Source organism: Schistocerca nitens, chromosome 1, assembly GCF_023898315.1.
Source record: "Schistocerca nitens isolate TAMUIC-IGC-003100 chromosome 1, iqSchNite1.1, whole genome shotgun sequence".
Taxonomy (NCBI): Eukaryota; Metazoa; Arthropoda; class Insecta; order Orthoptera; family Acrididae; genus Schistocerca; species Schistocerca nitens.
The window spans coordinates 438864249-438885489 of record NC_064614.1 but is presented as its reverse complement, the minus strand read 5'-3'; the positions used below and the strand labels follow the sequence as shown (position 1 = coordinate 438885489).

Here is a 21241-nt window from a genome sequence, read left to right as displayed (position 1 = left end):
AGCAAAATAACTAATGATGGTCGAAGTAGAGAGGATATAAAATGTAGACTGGCAATGGCAAGGAAAGCGTTTCTGAAGAAAAGAAATTTGCTAACCTCGAGTATAGATTTAAGTGTCAGGAAGAGAATTGGGGAGCAGAGAAATTTGTGGCACAACTTCACTAGAAGAAGGAATCGGTTGGTAGGACACTTTCTGAGGCATCAAGGGATCACCAATTTAGTACTGGAGGGCAGCATGGAGGGTAAAAATCATAGAGGGAGACCAGGAGATGAATACAGTAAGCAGATTCCGAAGGATGTAGGTTGCAGTAGGAACTTCGAGATGAAGAAGCTTGCACAGAATAGGGTAGCATGTAGAACTGCATCAAACCAGTCGCTGGACTGAAGACAACAACAACAACAACAACTTAAGAAATTAAAGTAAACAAAGTATGCCAGCTTTTTTTGACAACTTCACATAATGAACAAAGTTTTTGTATGTTCTGTGGTATGCTCCTCCCAACTAGTTTATTAAGTTGTAATCCCATAAATTTAACAGAGCAAATCTACACTATCTGCTTGTCCTCACATTTCATGGATATGTTGCATGGAACCTCTTCCATCTTCTGAACTGTGTAAGGTGAGAGTTTTCACAAAGTGTGATAACACTGAATTGCCTAGAAACTGTTTATTAATGTACACAAAAATTCCATTAGTAGCTTTTTCTAAAAATATACTTCATTTATTATTTTTTACGTTTGTACCATTTACAAGCAAAACAAATGTACCAACTAGGAACATTACTGTTGAAAGAACATTATATTGTCTTAATTTTGCTTGATGTACCTATCCTCTTCTCATAATTCATTTGTATAACAATAATGCAAATCCTCAGGTGGAAAATGCGTAAAATAAGGCAAAGACAGGCACTTAGTGTTACCGCTACTACCTGTGTGTACTTGGGGGGGTCAGTGTGGTTGTATGTACTTTTGCTAGAAAAAGAGAAAGAACTCAAAAGCTAGTGTTAACTGTTTTCTATTATGTGTTTTTGCTTGCCTCACACCAGTCCTCTATAGTTTGCTACCTTTCCCTTATTATAAGTCATAATGCATTTGATTTGATCTGTGGATTACTGTCTTCAGTATCCTGCAGTATTTCTTGTAAAGACTTTTAGTAGGAACATCAAATCTGTTACTTACTGACAGATTCAGTTCACCTTTTTTCCTGCAAAATACTGTTACAGCTTGAATAATCCAAGGTCTTAAGATTTCAGCTTGATGGAAGTTACTTTTGGGGGAAAAAAGCTTTCAAGAAGGGTGAGAATACTGTTAATGAATGTTTTGTATTCTTCATTCATGTCATGAACACTGGAAACTTGCCTTGGAGCAGCTTGCTAAAACACTCATTTTGTGGCCTGTTCGTCCTCCAATGGCGGAAGATTTTCTGATTTATCTGTACAAACGCATGGGGCATATGAACTTGATAATCAGAATAGTTGTAAAGATTGGATTAACAGAATGTAACAAGAAAACCAAAAACTTAATTTAGAATTGATTTTTAATTGACATTTAATGTACATAATACAGGAAATGCAAAAATTGTGTTCAATGTTATAAAAGCAGAAGAAACGTATTGATAATATTTATGAGTGTATATCTTGAAGCAAGGTTCCATACAAAATTGCTGGCATGAGGAAGTATATCTGTATGTATCTGGTTGAAATTCAACAACATGTAAAATGCGGCTCCCAATGATTCATAGCGAAACAAAGAGATTTGAGGGAAAATAGAAGCCTCTGATATTTCAGAGCAACAGAGAACAATTTGATAGGAAATAGCAACTTTCATTGTGCAAACAGCCCAGAAATTATGCCCGACGTGATAAAGGGGCACTCGTAAAATTATATGGGAAGAGCTGAATGCACATGTCTGTGTTGCTCACCACTAGGAAGTTAATTACACTCCTGAACTCAGATTTATCAGTTTTGTGCCTTGCTCAGTATTAATATATAACACAGGAACTGTGAACTTTACTCAGACAGTTCAGTTCACAGGCCAGTATTTTTCTGTTGGTTGGTGTACTAAACTCCTAAACAGACTAATTTATGTGCTAGGCAATAGCGGCTGGAGGCACACACATACAGACAGCAGTAGGTTTTCTGTTGATGATGTATGTGAAGAAGTGGATGTCATGGTCTACGAGGTCATTGGCCATTGGTTTTGTCATAAGAATTTGCTAATTATACTTGTCTAAAGGTATCAGTTAGTTTCTTCGAAGCAGTAAGCAGTGCACACTAGGAAACTTCTTAGGAGGCATGAATGTTATATGTTCCACGTGTAATTGGCATTTACAACCAGTGCAAATATTCTGTTCGAAGGGAGAGGGGGGGAAGAGAGAGAGAGAGAGAGAGAGAGAGAGAGAGAGAGAGTGTGTGTGTGTGTGTGTGTGTGTGTGTGTGTGTGTGTGTATAGCATATTGTGTATCGGAACCTGGGTGAGCGGATCATGTCCTAAGGCCACAAATAAAAGGAAATGAAATGGAAAGAAGCATGCCAGATCTAGATGTGTAGCCCATGACAAAACTCCTCTTGTAAACCTTAGTACACATTTATCCATTATTCAGACTTATGGCCACAATTCTTTGTCACAGACTTATTCAGCATGCCATGCAAAGAATCGTGTCTATATCTAGCTTTGATTCACGGGAAGTAGAAAGCTGAACATCTGCTTCACTGCTGGAAAAGCTTCCTTGTATAAACAAATCAGGGGTGCATCCCTTGTGAAAGCAGTTTATCAGGAAATGTTTTAGTTTTTCATAAAAAACTAAAAACTACAGGTTTCAGATTTACAAGTTTTTTTGCCATGCAACTTTTCTCAAACGATTGTTTATGACACTTTGAAGTTAAGTAAATTATTACCTGTTGTTTGAAGAATACACAGCAAATTACATACACTGTGATTCTGAAATCAATTTGCAGGCATCCACTAGGAATTTCTGAATGCCAATTCATCCTCTATTTTTAAGGTGTCAGGAAGATTGTGCCCATGTCTGTTTCCTTTTTTAAGAATCTCATGAGTTCACAAGCATTTATAAGCAATGTTGGTACTTTTCAGTTGGTGCTCTTTAAATTACACAGTGTTGTTGTTGTTGTTGTCTTCAGTCCTGAGACTTGTTTGATGCAGCTCTTCATGCTACTCCAACCTGTGCAAGCTTCTTTATCTCCCAGTACCTACTGCAACCTACATCCTTCTGAATATGCTTAGTGTACTCATCTCTTGGTCTTCTATGATTTTTACCCTCCACGCTGCCCTCCAATACTAAATTGGTGATCCCTTGATGCCTCAGAATACGTCCTACCAACCAATCCCTTCTTCTAGTCAAGTTGTGCCACAAATTTCTCTTCTCTCCAATTCTATTCAGTACCTCCTCATCAGTTATGTGATCTATCCATCTAATCTAAAGCATTCTTCTGTAGCACCACATTTCAAAAGCTTCTATTCTCTTCTTGTCAAAACTATTTATCATCCATGTTTCACTTCCATACATGGCTACACTCCATACAAACATCTGCTTTCTTTGGGATTGGAATTATTATTTTCTCCTTGAAGTCCGAGGGTATTTTGCCTGTTCATACACCTTGCTAACCAGATGGTAGAATTCTGTCAGGGCCGGCTCTCCAAAGTCTATCAATAGTGCTAATGGAATGTTGTCTACTCCTGGGGCCTTGTTTCGACTCAGGTCTTTCAGTGCTCTGTCATGCTCTTCACACAGTATCATATCTCCCATTTCATCTTCATCTACATCCTCTTCCATTTCCATAATATTGGCCTCAAGTACATCGCCCTTGTATAGAGCCTCTGTGCACTCCTTTCTGCTTTCCTTTCTTTGCTTAGAACTGGTTTTCCATCTGAGCTCTTGATACTCATACAAGTAGTTCTCTTTTTTCCAAAGATCTCTTTAATTTTCCTGTAGGCAGTATCTATCTTACCCCTAGTGATATATGACTCTATGTCCTTATATTTGTCCTCTAACCATATCCCTGCTTAGCCATTTTGCACTTCCTGTCAATCTCATTTTTAGACATTTATATTCCTTTTTGCCTGCTTCATTTACTACATTTTTATACTGTCTCCTTTCATCGGTTAAATTCAACATCAAGGATTTCTACTAGCCCTCTACTTTTTACCTACTTGATCCTCTGCTGCCTTCACTATTTCATCTCTCAAAACAACTCACTCTTCTTCTAAAGTATTTCTTTCTCCTGTTCTGGTCAATCGTTCCCTAATGCTCTCCCAAACTCTCTGCAGCTCTGGTTCTTTCAGTTTATCCAGGTCCCATCTCTTTAAATTTCTACCTTTTTGCAGTCTCTTCAGTTTTAGTCTACAGTTTATTACCAATGAATTGTGGTCAGAGTCCACATCTGCCCCTGGAAATGTCTTACAATTTAAAACCTGGTTCCTGAATCTCTGTCTTCCCATTATATTATCTATCTGCCACCTTCCAGTGTCTCCATGCCTCTTCCTCATATTCAACCTCCTTTGATTCTTAAACCAAGTGTTTGCTATGATTAAGTTATGCTCTGTGCAAAATTCTACCAGGCGGCTTCCTCTTTCATTCCTTACCCCCATTCCATTTTCACCTACTACTTTTTCCTTCCCTTCCTTTTCCTACTATTGAATTCCTTTCCCCCATGACTATTAAATTTTCGTCTCCCTTCACTATCTGAATAATTTCTTTTATCTCATCATACATTTCTTCAATCTCTTCGTTATCTGTGGAGCTAGTTGGCATATAAACTTTTAACTATTGTGGTAGGTGTGGGCTTCGTGGCTGCCTTGGCTACAATAATGCATTCACTATGTTGTTTGTAGTAGCTTACCCATGCTACTATTTTTTTTTATATTATTAAACCTTTATATTATTAAACCTACTCCTGCATTACCCCTATTTGATTTTGTATTCACCTGAGCAGAAGTCTTGTTCCTTCTGCCACCGAACTTCAGTAATTCCCACTATATCTAACTTTAACCTACCCATTTCCCTTTTTAAATTTTCTAACCTGCCTGCCTGATTAAGGGATCTGACATTCCACACTCCAATCTGTAGAACACCAGTTTTGTTTCTCCTGATACCAACGTCCTCCTGAGTGGTATCCATCCAGAGACCCAAATGGAAGACTATTTTACCCAAGAGGATGCCATCATCATGTAACCATACAGCACAGCTGCCCTCGGGGAAAATTACAGCTGTAGTTTCCCCTTGCTTTCAGCCGTTCGCAGTACCAGCACAGCAAGGCCATTTTGGTTGATGTTACAAGGTCAGATCAGTCACTTATCCAGACTGTTGCCCCCCGTAATTACTGAAAAGGCTGCTGTCCCTCTTCTGGAACCGTAAGTTTGTCTGGCCTCCCAACAGATACCCCTCCGTTGTGGTTGCACCTACAGTACGGCTGACTAACTTGTGTATATATTGTTCACTAAATGCTCTGTAATACTCAAAAATCAACACAGCATCAGTGCAGAACTGAGGTTACCTAAGTAAGCCTTGTGAACAGTTTTGTTTAGATGACATGTGGTTATTATCTTATGCATTTTACTATTTATATCACACATGGCCGAAGAGCCTTCCTGGACATCTGCACCCCAGCTGTGCTCCTTCCCAGAACTTCAAGAACAGAGGGGAGTTAAATGGAGGGATGGGGTAGAGGAAGGCTGCAACTGAATATCACCAGAGAAAGTGCTCATTTTTCCACCATTACAATAGCAGCCACAGAGACAAACTTAGTCTTCTGTAAGGTAGCATCCCAGACAGATGTGGACAAGAAGACACTCATCTCCGTGATCCTGCGTGGTTTATTGGCCTCACTTTTATGGCTGATATCACCAATTTTTTAAATTCTGCAAACTCCTCAACACAAGAGAGAAAACATTTGATTTTACGTGAGTTATGCTTTCTAACATAAATTAAATGTTTGGAAACAAACTTCTTATCCATGACATGGAATATTTTTAGACCTTAACACAACACTTCTTACAGCTCAAAATCCATTTTGACTGGTTTATCACACTTTTATGTATTTTAGACCCCATTAATTCTAGTTTGGACAGATAAACCAACAGCCTAGAACCTTTCTCAAGAGACTGTTTGTTCAGTCCAAAACCTACAAGGCTAGTAAAAATATTACATCATTAAAAATATCTTTGACTGAACACAAAAATGGCTACTATATCTTATGAATGCAAACTCCCCCACACTTTTTTGAAATTTACAAGTCTCACCAGTATCATGCCGAAGTCCTTGGGTCAAATGTCTAGGGGGTGATAGATCATGGGGAACAACTTTTGTTAGAGACAAAAACTTCACTGATGTTTCCTGGTGATGCTAGGTGTCATTTTATTGCATTTGCTGGTTCTGGGATGACGAGATTTCACCAAGTTATCAGAGTCTACTAACCTGGTGTGCTGCATCTGCATACTAGCTATCTCAGTATATTGGTACAGTTATTTACAACAAGAAAACCTTAAGAATGAGTGATTCTAAGTGGAGAAAGATATTTTATAAGCTCAGCCTACGCACTTCATATGCAGAACAGATGAATGAATTATAGGCAACACACATTACATACGAATGCTGCCAAGTGCCTACACCCTGCCACCTCTCAGAGACATAATAGATTACTTGATTATGAATGGGTGTTAGTGTCACCGGGAAGTATCAACAAACAGTATGCTTCTAACAAAAGTTCTTGCGCAAGACTTTGATTCACCCGGTACATAAGATTTTATCATTCGTACCTCCATGTGTTTGGTTGTATTCTTAAACAGTTTTCTTTAAGCATGTAATGAAACTTTTCCACCAAGATAATATTACAATAAAATATCAAATAAGTTAAGATGGATCACACCAGAAATAAAAATTTTCAGTGATAGAAAAAGGAGGCTGCTCAACCAGCTACAACACAGATCCTGATTTTGTAAAATATGTTTGAAACTATAAAACTATTTTTAAAAAAATTGTGAAAGCTTCAAAACAAATGGCAAATAATAAATTCACTCTAGGGCAAAAAAATATAACGAGCAGTATGGTCTGTAGTAAAGTCTGAATTAGGTGTCAAAAATTACAAGCAAGACATTTCAAAACTGGAAAAATCTGTTGTAAATCCAGCTCAAATATATGATCGCTTCAACAAGTACTTCATAAATGTAGCAAAATCTGATTCAGATGAAGCAAATTATGAGCAGAAAGTAAATAGTTCTAGGTTGAAAGGCAATAGCAGTCAAGGTCTTCTCTCTCTCTCTCTCTCTCTCTCTCTCTCTCTCTCTCTCTCTCTCTCTCTCTCTCTCATAATAAACAAATTATTTGAGGACTGTTCCTTCTCTGATCTCTTGAAATATGTGAAAGTAAAACCATTGTTTAAAAAAAATGTTCAAAAGATATGAGATATTTTCACCCCATTTCTATACTCCCAGTCATATCAAAAATATTTGAAAAAATTACTGCCTTATTGATACAAAGTTTCATCCCACAGTATGATATTATTTCAAATAACCAATTTGGCTTGCTTGGATCAATTTTATTCTTGTTCTATGTAAATGACTTGCCTCTCAATCTAAATACTCATCTAAACTTTTTGCAGATGATTCTTCTGTCCTAACTGAAAATGAAAATTCTGACAATGTGCCACAGAGTATCATGAATACGTTAAGTAACTTCGAAACATGGTTCAATCTAAATGGCTTAAGGATAAACATTTCAAAACTTCACATGATGAGTTTAAAAGCAAACAGTTAAAACATGAAGAAATCTGTATTATTCACAATTATCAAAAAATGGAAGAACTTGACGCAGTCAGATTCCTAGGAATAAACTTGGAAAGAAATTCGAGTTGGAATTCACATATAGAATATCTAGTAAATAAATTAAACAGCCTTGCATTTACAGTGGAAATTTTTGCCAGTGCCACTCTTTTGGGCACCAGGAAACCTATTATTAGATATGGCATAATTTTTTGGGGAAACTCAGAAAATGTTGGGCATCATGTCAACCATTATTTAAACATCTAATAATATTAACTTTCCCCTTTTTATACATTTTGAGGTTTTATTTATTTTATTTAATCGTATGGTGATTTCATACAATAATACAGTTGATATAAAGCAAATGATTTTATACAATATACATATGATATTAGACAAGATTAAACCTTAAAGTGCATGTTTTTAAACCAATTAATTAAGCTTGGTGTGAGAGTGAACAAGTCATCGGGAATTCCAGGGTATGAATGAAGTGGACAGCGTTGGACTAAATGTTCAATTGTCTGCTCTTCTCGATTACATTCACACATTGTTGAACTGATCCAGCCCCATTTGTACCTGAAGTAACTACAACAACCATGTCCAGTCCTTAACCTGTTAAAAGGTTCCTTGGTAGGTCGAAACCTTTTCGCTTCTTTGTGGGATCAAGGTGATGGACTCTTGTTCCTAATTTTTTGTTGACCATTCATGCTTCCAGCTTTCATTTATATCAAAACCATCCGCAATGAGTTGTCCTGCAGTAACACTTGCTAGTCTTCTTGATCGTAATCATTGCTGTGGCGGATGACAGAATTACGGTACAGTGGTAGAGAGGGTGATGCAGAGATTTTCTTGGCCTCCCTCAGTAGAGCTTGTTTCCGCCTTAAGTGAGGTGGAGGGATGTGACTCAGTACAGGTAACCAGTGGCATGGGGTTGATTTGACGGAACCAGTAATGCAGCGCATTGTGTCAAGTTTTGTGTCTACCTTCTTCATACATACACTTTCCAACCATATTTTGAGGTGATTCTTTTCCTATGCAGCAGAGCTGAACTTTTCAGAAAAACCATATTGAACACACTGCTCACCTCACACCACTTAAAATTGTGTGCTCAGACTCCTCAGTATGTAACCATGAGAATTCACAAAAAAAATAAAAGGGTGTGGCATAATAAATATGAAGATGATGATGTTGCTGTGGTCTTCAGTCCAGATTGGTTTGATGCAGCTCTCCATGCATGTGAAGATAAATATTTTAAAAAGCAAATTATATGATTTTTCTCATTTAAAGATGCCACTACTCAGTGGAAGATTTCATGAAAGATGAAGTGAGACTTTGAGCTGGAACCCTATAATGGAATAAAAATTATGATGGTTATAGTGGATGTAAATGTTGTAAGCTTGACAAATTTTAAATAAGTAAATTCTTCACCAGGCAATATTGTACGTGTGACAAAATTTCAAATAATCAAATTGTAACCTCGACATGTCTCTTGTACATCAGACATATGTTCTGAAATTATGTATGTTATGAGATGAATAAAACATATTTCACAGAACCATTGTTCCAGGTATATCACAATTGTAAAAGAGTTAAATTCCCATACATCATTGTTATTATCATTAAACACAATTACTCAATTGAGATATAAATTTACTGCAATGATAGAAGCACAAAAAGATGTAAATGAATCCTACTGTAAAAACCCAGTTTATGAAAGTGAGCTGCAATATCCACCTCCTAATATTTATCCCGTTGTATTGTAGACATGCCTTCTGTTGCTTCCACTTTGCCATGACCTTCAGATTGTAACCATCTTACACAACTTCTCGGAATACTGCAGTGGTGAAAGATGTCGGGGAGGCATTGGTGAAAGATGTCTGAAAGGCAGCCAGACACTGCCCTTCTCCCACTGTGCAAATGTACATTAAGAGTGTAAATGGTGGTCAGGTTTGACATACCCACTGAATGTTTGTAGTAAGCATTTTAGATAATGTGAAAATGAAAAAAAATATATATATATATACAGAAACTTTGACTTTTTACATACCATTGGTGAAAGTAATATTACCATATTATTTAATGTGAATGTATATTTTAGGTCTGTTTGTCATTTTCCACATCCTCTAAGATCTCTTCACACTGAATTTATGGAAAAAATAGTGTACCTAATCTAATCTGATTTAAAAGTGTAACTGAAGGCTGTTTCTTTGTTGTGTGTGTGTGTGTGTGTGTGTGTGTGTGTGTGTGTGTGTGTGTGTGTGTGTCTCATTACTTCTAATCAAGGTGTTAATACCTATTGCCAATTAGTCTTTTGGCCTTGTAAACAGGTCTTTTTCCACATTCATACAACTGTGCCTCTGGGTTCAAGGAGAACAGCTTCAGTTTTAAAAAAATGCAGGTCTGTTAGGTTCACTGATCCATTCTGTCACTGCCAACCTCTGTGAGAATTACACAAATTTTTTCCTTTGATTCAGAACCAATGGGAACAAATTTTGCAAACAATTTGTCAAAATTTTAAATAAGCAAAAGGAGCTTAAAAATTAAATGCTTATGTGCATTGCATTGCAATCAATTGTGGAAACTATTTGAAGGTTTTTTTTTTTTTTTACATATAAATTTGATTTCAACATACCAGCACAGATTGCTGCTATCAGACGGCCAGATTTTTCCTGTTCCTTCAACAATGACCCAACCTCGTTTGACTGAAATCAGAAGAAAAATACATTTAATAACACACCTCCACATCATCACACAGCAATAACAGACTATTTCAGCATAATAAAGCTAAAACACATATTTGTGGGCATCTTTTACAAAACAACAGTCAATTAGTCACATATTACAATACTTACATTACCTAAATGACTGATAAAAAAATGCAAGTAGCTATCCAGTCAAAAGAATTTCAAGCCACTGACAGAGACAATAACCAGCATAATTCATCTCAAGGATTATTCACACACTGGTTTCAGTGAAGCAGATATCAATAAAACAAAGAAGTTGAGAAATTTTGTCTAACAAAGTTTTGTCTCATAGCTACTTTTTAATTTTCCAATCTACAAATTTAATTATAGTCATTATGCTTTAATTTTTTTACAGATATATAGTAAACATTTATTTTGGTTGTGTTTGAAACTAACAAATAATTGGTGAGAAAGATCATACTGATGAATGTATTTGCTGACTAGCAGAAGAGTGAAGGCTAGTGTGAATTTTTAAGCTGTAAGTATACCTATGCACCACCAATATTCACCTGTATGTGAATCACTTTAACAATTGTGTATATTGAACCATAGAATTATCTTCCATGGCGAATGACACCTGTAAAATGGGGAATTAACAATTTTGGATTTTCCTTACACATCCTCCATTTCAGCAACATAGATATACATACTACAGGAAAACATATTTCATAAATATGAAAAAAGCACTAACTCTGAAATGATCACAACCCTTTGAAATTTCAAAATCACTGGTGTGCTGATGTGTCACTGCCAAGTAACACAGCTCAGTGAAATGCATTGTTATTATAACTCAATGAATGTAGAGCATACAGAGAAAGAACTGATACACTAGAGACGATAACTAAAAGAAATGCACAATGAGATAAACAGAAATGACAATAATTACAGTGAAGTCACTGCAGTTCAGTTCATGGTGGTCCCCTGCACATTACAAGAGGTGGAACACTGTACTTAACTGGGTGTGTGATCACCACACACAGCTACACACGGTCTGCACCATGCTCCCATGCAGACCAAAAGGTTGGTAAGGAGCTCTTGTGGTGGCGCATTCCATTCCTCCACTAGTGCGGTTGACAATGCTGGAAGGTTGTTGGTGCATGTGGACATGTTTGAACATATACTGCAGACAGGAATGTTCTTGAACATGATCATTTTGGTGATCCAAGTGTTACAGTTTTGGGAGGCATAATGTTGTATGAGAGTTGTGAGGATTCTCTCTGCCTTGAAGCGAATTTTCTCACTTGGTTCGGATGGACTTCACCTTCCATCAGACTTTTTCTGCGACATGACTACTATTATGCAGTAACATCTGCTAGTGGGTTCACAAACAGGTTTTATTGCCCCAATTACAAGTAGATTCAATTTCCAATTGATAATAACTTCAAACAATCAGCTGATGATAAAAACAGACACTCATAGTTCTGAGTCAAATTCAGTGGAGGAGGAGGAGGAGATTAGTGTTTAACGTCCCGTCGACAACGAGGTCATTAGAGACGGAGCGCAAGCTCGGGTGAGGGAAGGAAATCGGCCGTGCCCTTTCAAAGGAACCATCCCGGCATTTGCCTGAAGCGATTTAGGGAAATCACGGAAAACCTAAATCAGGATGGCCGGAGACGGGATTGAACCGTCGTCCTCCTGAATGCGAGTCCAGTGTGCTAACCACAACAGAGGGAAACATTCCACGTGGGATATATATATATATATATATATATATATATATATATATATATATATATATATATATATATATATATATGATGTGACTTACCGAACGAAAGCGCTGGCAGGTCGATAGACACACAAACAAACACACAAAATTCAAGCTTTAGCAACAAACTGTTGCCTCATCAGGAAAGAGGGGAAGGAGAGGGAAAGACGAAAGGATGTGGGTTTTAAGGGAGAGGGTAAGGAGTCATTCCAATCCCGGGAGAGGAAAGACTTACCTTAGGGGGAAAAAAGGACGGGTATACACTCGCACACACACACATATCCATCCACACATATACAGACACAAGCAGACATATTTAAAGACAAAGAGTTTGGGCAGAGATGTCAGTCAAAGCGGAAGTGAAGAGGCAAAGATGATGTTGAATGACAGGTGAGGTATGAGTGGCGGCAACTTGAAATTAGTGGCGATTGAGGCCAGGTGGGTAATGGGAAGAGAGGATATATTGAAGAGCAAGTTCCCATCTCCGGAGTTCGGATAGGTTGGTGTTGGTGGGAAGTATCCAGATAACCCGGACAGTGTAACACTGTGCCAAGATGTGCTGGCCGTGCACCAAGGCATGTTTAGCCACAGGGTGATCCTCATTACCAACAAACACTGTCTGCTTGTGTCCATTCATGCGAATGGACAGTTTGTTGCTGGTCCAGTCCCGGAAAGTATCCTGTCACAAGTGGGGCACTTTTGTGGTTCTTCTGTGGGGGATTCTGGGTTCGAGGGGATGAGGAAGTGGCTCTGGTTATTTGCTTCTGTACCAGGTCGGGAGGGTAGTTGCGAGATGTGAAAGCTGTTGTCAGGTAGTTGGTGTAATGGTTCAGGGATTCCGGACTGGAGCAGATTCGTTTGCCACGAAGACCTAGGCTGTAGGGAAGGGACCGTTTGATGTGGAATGGGTGGCAGCTGTCATAATGGAGCTGTTCAGCAACTATATCATCAGAGTCTGGGGTTTGGTAGAAGGAGCCAATTATTAACTTAGATCGGCTGTTAAGTATAACCTCCACCCACACCAATTCGCACGGAGTATCTACTTCGACTTCACTACAAGACAAACCACTACTGACAGACACAAACACTCCACCACCAATTCTGCCTAATCTATCTTTCCTGAACACCGTCTGAGATTTTGTAAAAATTTCTGCAGAACGTATTTCAGGCTTTAGCCAGCTTTCTGCATCTATAATGATTTCAGCTTCTGTGCTTTCTATTAGCGCTTGAAGCTCAGGGACTTTCCCAGCACAACTACAACAATTTACAACTACAATTCCGACTGTTCCTTGATCCAAGCACATCCTGTATTTGCCATGCACCCTTTGAGATTGCAGCCCACCCAGCACTTTCCTGAGGCCTTCTAACCTAAAAAAACCGCCCAGTCCACGCCACACAGCCTCCGCTACCCGTGTAGCCGCCAGCTGATTTTAGTGAACTCCTGACCTATTCAGCGGAACCCGAAACCCCACCACCCTACGGTGCAAGTCAAGGAATCTGCAGCCAAAGCAGTTGCAAAACCGTCTGAGCCTCTGATTCAGAACCTCCACCCGGCTCTGCACCAAAGGTCCACAGTTGGTTCTGTCAACGATGCTGCAGATGGTGAGCTCTGCCTTCATCTCGTAAGCAAGACTGGCAGCCTTCACCAAATCAGATAGCCTCTGGAATCCAGAGAGAATTTCCTCAGATCCAAAGCGACACACGTCGTTAGTGCCGACATGTGCCACCACCTGCAGCTGGCTGCACCCTGTGCTCTTCATGGCATCCGGAAGGACCCTTTCCACATCAGGAATGACTCCACCCGGAATGCACACTGAGTGCACACTGGATTTCTTCCCCTCCTTAGCCGCCATATCCCTAAGGGGCCCCATTACGCGCCTAACATTGGAGCTCCCAACTACCAATAAGCCCACCCTCTGCGATTGCCCGGACCTTGAAGGCTGAGATCATCCTCTGAAACAGGGCAGGCATCTGCCTCTGGCTCAGCCAGAGACAGTACCTGAAACCTGTTTGTCAGACGCACCAGGGAGACTTTCTGATCAGCCTCCAGGGATGTCTTTCGCTGCCTGCCACGCCTTGGAACGACCTCCCAATCAACCACAGGCGAGGGCTCAGCCCCACTGCGGGCAGCAACCGGGGCAACCAAAGCGGCAGACCGATCTGGGGACAGACGGAACAAGGTTGACATCCCCGTGATACCCAAGTCCGGCTCCCCACAATGGTGCCCATTGGCAACAGCCTCAAGCTGCGCAACTGAAGTCAGCGCCGCCTGCAGCTGTGAGCGAAGCGATGCCAACTCAGCCCTCATCCGAACACAGCAATCACAGTCCCTGTCCATTCTAATCGATGTTGAACAACAGTTACTGAAACACGAGTCCGTGCCTAGATAACGCAAGGGAAACACAAAAAGAATGTATGAACTAACCTGTAAAAATGCCTAATGACTGCGCTACAATCTGCCTGAATTTACGATTACAGTAACTAAAACTCGAAATTACACCTCCTATCCCTGGTGGAGTATCTGAACTCAGTCGCCGTCTGTGTTGCTGTTTGCCGCGGCCATTGGCGCACTCTGTCCTCTTCGATTTGAGCAAATCGTGGAGATAATGGGATTCCATGCACTGTCCAGCTGGTAGCCGCATTCACGGTTCAACAGATTTTCCGCCAGACATATTTCTACGGATTCTTTAATAATGGAGTCCCAGGAAGATGTTGCTGTGGACAAAATCATTGTTTTCTCATACTCCATTGAATGTCCAGTAGAAATACAATGTTCAGCAATAGTGGACTTGCTTGGCTGCAAAAGGCGGGTGTAATATTGATGTTCAGTACAGCGTTCTTTCATGATGCGTGTGGTTTGACCTATACAAGCCATACCACATTGGCACGGTATCTTGTAAATTCCGGCCTTTCGTAGTAACAGATTGTCCTTTACTGATCCCAAAAGGTCCGTAATCTTCGATGGTGGACGGAAAACCACTTTTACTTGAAATTTTGGGAGGATTCTTGCTATTTTAAATGAAGTGTTGGCAACAAAAGGAAGAAAAGCTAAAGATGGTTCTGGCATGTTCTCCTCTTTATCCACTTCCGGCTTCTTAGTTATAACTGTTAGTGCCCTGTTAATCTGCCAGATCGAATACCTATTTCTGCTGAATACTGGCTTTAGATGGGCGAGTTCTTGAGGTAAGCTATCTAGATCTGAGACAGTATGAGCTCTATGAACAAGTGTTTTAAGCACACTCATGGTTTGCAATGTGTGATGGCAACTCAATGCTCGCACAGGTACAAATTAGTATGAGTGGGCTTCCGATAAACTGAATGCCCTAGAGAACCATCATTCTTCCTTCGAACCAGGACATCCAAGAAAGGCAAACAACCATCTTTCTCTATTTCCATGGTAAACCGGATGTTGCTAGGAATGGTGTTGAGGTGATGTAGAAACTCCATTAATTTGTCTTCCCCATGAGGCCACACCATGAAAGTATCATCCACATACCGCCAAAAAACTGGGTTTCAAGGCAGCTGATTCAAGTGCTCTCTCCTCAAAATCCCCCATAAAAAGATTGGCCACATCAAAACTTACTAGAAGGTCTACACTGTTAAGATGAAGAGCCCCCAGTCTATTGATAAAATCAGTTGAGTTTCGTATGTGATGTGTGCACTTGCCCACGAAAGGTCTCAGCAAGGTAGTGAGTCGTTTCGCTAAATCATATGTAGGAGCTCTAATGTTACTCACTATTGGATGCAGAGGAAGACCCTCTTTCTGAACATTTGGAAGGGCATACAGTCTTTGGAGGTACAAAACCAAGTGGTCTTAACCTCTTTAAGGCTCTTTGCGGTAAGGAGGAGGAATTTAATAGTGCTGAAGTTTTCTGTTGCATACGCCCTGTAGGATCGTAATCGATCCTCCTATAGGTAGAGTCACTTAGCAGACCATACATCTTATCTTTATACACCACGAGGTAACAAAACACTTGTATTACCTTTGTCAGCATTCAATATCACTACGTCAGGGTCCTCTCTCAGATTTCGTAATGCAGCCCTTTCTGCATGGGTTAAGTTACTGCGTTTTTTGTGGTCTCACTTTTTACAAAAGTTCCTCTTGCAGATTCTTTGACACTGATTGGTAACATGATCCTGTTGATATCACTGCATTGTTTAGGCACGCTCTTTCCTTAACTTATTTTATGTTTAATAAAGACTATTTTGAACAGCCTGACAGTGTCGCCATGGGTAGCCCCGTCTCCCTTGGTGGCCAACCTTTTTATGGAGGATTTTGAGGAGAGAGCACTTGAATCAGCTGCCCTGAAACCAACAGTTTTTGGGAGGTATGTGGATGATACTTTCATGGTGTGGCCTCATGGAGAAGACAAATTAATGGAGTTTCTACATCTCCTCAACTCCATTCATAGCAACATCCAGTTTACCATGGAAATAGAGAAAGATGGTTGTTTGCCTTTCTTGGATGTCCTGGTTTGAAGGAAGAATGATGGTTCTCTAGGGCATTCAGTTTATCAGAAGCCCACTCATACTGATTTGTACCTGCGACCATTGAGTTGCCATCACCCATTGCAAACCATGAGTGTGCTTAAAACACTTGTTCATAGAGCTCATACTGTCTCAGATCTAGATAGCTTACCTCAAGAACTCGCCCATCTAAAGCCAGTATTCAGCAGAAATAGGTATTCGATCTGGCAGATTAACAGGGCACTAACAGTTAAAACTAAGAAGCAGGAAGTGGATAAAGAGGATAACATGCCAGAACAATCTTTAGCTTTTCTTCCTTTTGTTGCCAACACTTCATTTAAAATAGCAAGAATCCTCCCAAAATTTCAATTAAAAGTGGTTTTCCGTCCACCATCGAAGATTACGGACCTTGTGGAATCAGTAAAGGACAATCTGTTACTACAAAAGGCCAGAATTTACAAGATACCGTGCCAATGTGGTATGGCTTTTATACGTCAAACCACACGCATCATGAAAGAAAACTGTACTGAACATCAACGTTACACCCGCCTTTTGCAGCCAAGCAAGTCCACTATTGCTGAACATTGTATTTCTACTGGACATTCAATGGAGTATGAGCAAACAATGATTTTGTCCACAGCAACATCTTTCTGGGACTCTATTATTAGAGAATCCGTAGAAATATGTCTGGCGGAAAATCTGTTGAACCATGAATGCGGCTACCAGCTGGACAATGCATGGAATCCAATTATCTCCACAATTTTCTCAAATCGAAGAGGAAAGATGGCGCCAATGGCCGCGGCAAACGGCAACACAGAGGGCGACTGAGTTCCACTTTTCCACCAGGGAGGGTGCTGCTGGCAGGTAGTGTAGTCCATTATCAAGTTTTTGATGCACGTGCAGAATAGTTACAGTACGCCATATATTGTGGAACGGAGGACGTTTTCACCAGTCTGCAATGGCTCACCTGAAGATGACTGGCAGGTGCCCAGTTGAAATATCGTGCAAGTTATTGAACGACGACTGGCTGCAAGCTCGAAATTTGTTTGAGCAGTCAATTCGCCGGGAAAATTTTAAAAATCAAATCTAGAGAAAACTTTCCTAGCTTCCCAAAACCACAGAGAACTTGTCTGGATCAGGTTCACTGATAATATCGTCCTGATCTGGACTCGGGACCAAGACACCCTGTCCTCATTTCTCACAGCCTCAACACCTTCTCTCTTATTTGCTTCACATGTTCCTCCTCAGCCAAAAATGCCTCCTTCCTGCACGCTGACCTCCACTTCTCTCATGGCTCCATTTCTGTCCATATCAAGAACACCAACTGTCAACAAAAATGGTTCAAATGGCTCTGAGCACTATGGGACTTGTGAGGTCATCACTCCCCTAGAACTTAGAACTACTTAAACCTAACTAACCTCAGGACAACACACAAATTCATGCCCGAGGCAGGATTCGAACCTGCAACCGTAGCGGTCGTGCGGTTCCAGACTGAAGCGCCAAGAATCGCTTGGCCACTCCGCCAACTGTCAACAGTATCTTCATTTTGACATCTGTCTTCCCTTTCACACACACACACACACACACACACACACACACACACACACACACACACACACACACGTAAAATATCACACTCATATAGCCTGCCCACCCATGGATGGTGTATCTGCTGTTACTAACTCCTTTGCCCAGTATGCTAAAGGTCTCACAAAAGCCTTCACAGACAGGCAATCTTCCCCAAACCTAGTCCAAAACAGATATTCCCATGCCGTATCCTCACACACATCCCCTAATCCCCCAACTATCCCTGAGAACCAGATGCAAAGAAGCATCCCCCCTTATGACCCACGACAATCAATCATCATGCTCAGAAATGGGCATCATACCCATGATCCTCCCCCCAATCATAAAGTTGTATTTCACATCCCACTGAACCTACACCACATCCTGGTCGATCTCTATGTCACTCCCACTCCCAATCCTTTGCCACAGGAGTCCTATCCGTGTGGAAGACCCAGGTACAGCATCGGCCCTATTCACCCACCTGGCAGACCCTACTCTTGTCCTATCACACACTTAACCCATACTGTCAGACACAGGGCTACTTGTGAGAGTAGCCATGTCATATAAGAGTTCTGTTGCAATTTTTGCATAGAGTTTTATATGGTCATGACCACCAATCAGGTGTCCACCACAACAAATGCCCACCACCAAACAGTGGCCAAGAGCATAGCTGACCAACCAATGACAGATCACGCTGCTGAGCACAGCATGCTCTAATTCAATAGCTGCTTCACAAACTGGGCCTCCTGGATCCTTCACCAGCTTTTTTTAAATACAGAGATGGGAGTTATCCTTGCAACACATCCTACATTCCCATAATCTTCCTGGTCTTCATATATTCATATCTACACAACAGACTCCCTTCCTCTGTCCTGTCACACTGTCCCAATCCAGACCTCCACTTCATCATCATCGCCATGCGCAGCACGAACTCACTGGCTCTGATGCCCAAGTATCACATTCCTATCCTGAGAACATGCTTGTTCCTACCACATTCCTATCCTGCACATCTACTATATCCCTCCAAGCTGTCAACTACTCTTTCCTAACCCTCCTCCCAACTCTTTTCTCCCTCTATCCCGCCCCATCACCCCTCTCCCAACCTACTCAACAAATCATGCGCACTAGTTCATTAAAAGATTGAAGGATTTGTCCAAAAGCTAGTAAACTCTTCATTTTTTTTTCTTTGCTTGTTGAAGGAGTTCCCTCTTTTACTCCTAAAATTTACACTCTGCCAAACTTACCTTAGCACATTTAATTCTTTACTAAAAGTATTCTAACAATATTATGTATGTACTTTTCCTTTACAACAGGCCAGGAACATTTGTAATAAAAGCTGGGAAAACAAGTGGCTAACATCCTGGATCAAAATATCTTATTCTAGGAAGAGAGAGCTTTATTTAATACAGACGGCTAGCTTTAATCACAATTAAAGTGGCGCTACAGGCAACACAACATAATTCTTAGCCATGCACCACATACAAAAAAAGTTCAAAACTGCAACAAAAATCAAAAGCAGTTTAGAGCACTACTAGGTAACGAAAGCTGTCATCAACGTAGGGGTTGATATGAACACTACAATGCTTTGCTATGCATGGTCCTACTGAAACTGGTCAGCTGACGCTTTCCTCTGACCTTTGAACAGACTTATCCAGCAAGTTATAAAGAAGCCTAAAGTGTAATGTGGACTTGGAACCATGGCGCAAATCCACATTTCTCAAATTAAAAAGCATGATCAGGTGTGAAATAAAATTTATAGTAGCACTGAGCCACACGATATTAAATCCAAATCACTGGTTACTAAATTAATTCAATCTTTCCTAACAGTAATTAAAACAATGCCAGACAATATTAAATCCAAAACACTGGTTACTAAATTAAATCAATCTTTTCTAACAGTAATCAAAACACAGGGTAAAAGATGTTCCACTGAGAGCAGATTCCACAAATTTACTTAGACAGGCAAAGCATGGTTCGCCAGACATCAGTTTCACCAAATCATCTGTCAGAGAGGTCTTTCTGGCTATTTTGGTACATCAACCAAAGTTCTGATATATAAAGCTGTGTGCCTGACTGAAACTCAAACTTAGGACCTATCTTTCACAGATAAGTGCTCTATCAACTGAGCTACCCAGGCACAACTCCCAACCTGGGCTCATAGCTTTACTTTGACAGTAACTTGTCTCCTACCACCCAAACTTCACAAAAGTTATCCTGCAAAACTTGCAGGACTAGAACTCCAGGAAGAAAGGATATTGGGGAGACATGGATCAGCCACAGCCTGGCAGATGTTTCCAGAATTCCTCAGTTTGACTCTCAGTCCAGTACACAGTTTTAATCTGCCTGAAGTTCCATATCAGCACACACACTGCTGCAGAGTAAAAATTTCATTTTGAAAATGCTAATAACCTCCCTTTGAGTTACCTATGCAACCATATGACGGCTGTAGATACAATTACTGAATAACAGAAATGTGTGAAAATGGAGATAAGCCATAAATCTTTACTCGCAGACCCATCTCCCTCCTCCTTGTGTTCTCAAAAAGTTTCATAAGGTGGCTTGCAACCGCCTCTTGAACAGCAGTTCACTTTGGCTTCTGTAAAGGCTTTTCAACAGAGAAAATAGTACACGATATCAAACCACTCAGTTCTGGGAAGAACTAAATACACAACATTACCTAATTGGTACTTTCTGTAACCTTTCCAAAGCATTTGATTATGTAGTTCATACTATGCACCTATAAAAACTAAAATGATTTGACATGTATGGCATTCCTCTTGCATGGATGGAGTCATATCTTAATAACAGAAAACAGAGGGTCACATTAACTAATAATACCATAGGAATAGGACTAATTGTAGAGTGGGGAAAAAATCTAGTACTGTGACCCACAAGGCTTGGTGTTTTGCTGACTCCTGTTTTTTGTCTATGTAAATGAATTACCCTAAGCATTGGTGGACTCTCCAAAAACTGTGATGTTGT

The 21241-nt window shown here is 40.2% G+C and overlaps 1 protein-coding gene across 9 annotated transcripts in view; it reads right to left on the bottom strand.

Moving 5' to 3' along the window:
- Positions 1-21241, bottom strand: part of LOC126251460 (Parkinson disease protein 7 homolog) — a 220846-nt gene that overhangs the window by 123996 nt on the left and 75609 nt on the right. For 5 of the 9 annotated variants that reach the window (XM_049951911.1, XM_049951930.1, XM_049951894.1 and 2 more), the window contains exon 3: positions 10407-10476. The exons of the other annotated variants lie outside the window; for them this stretch is intronic. In XM_049951911.1, the coding sequence (XP_049807868.1) occupies positions 10407-10476 (70 nt within the window). The remainder of the gene's footprint in view (positions 1-10406; positions 10477-21241) is intronic. 9 annotated transcript variants of the gene reach the window in all.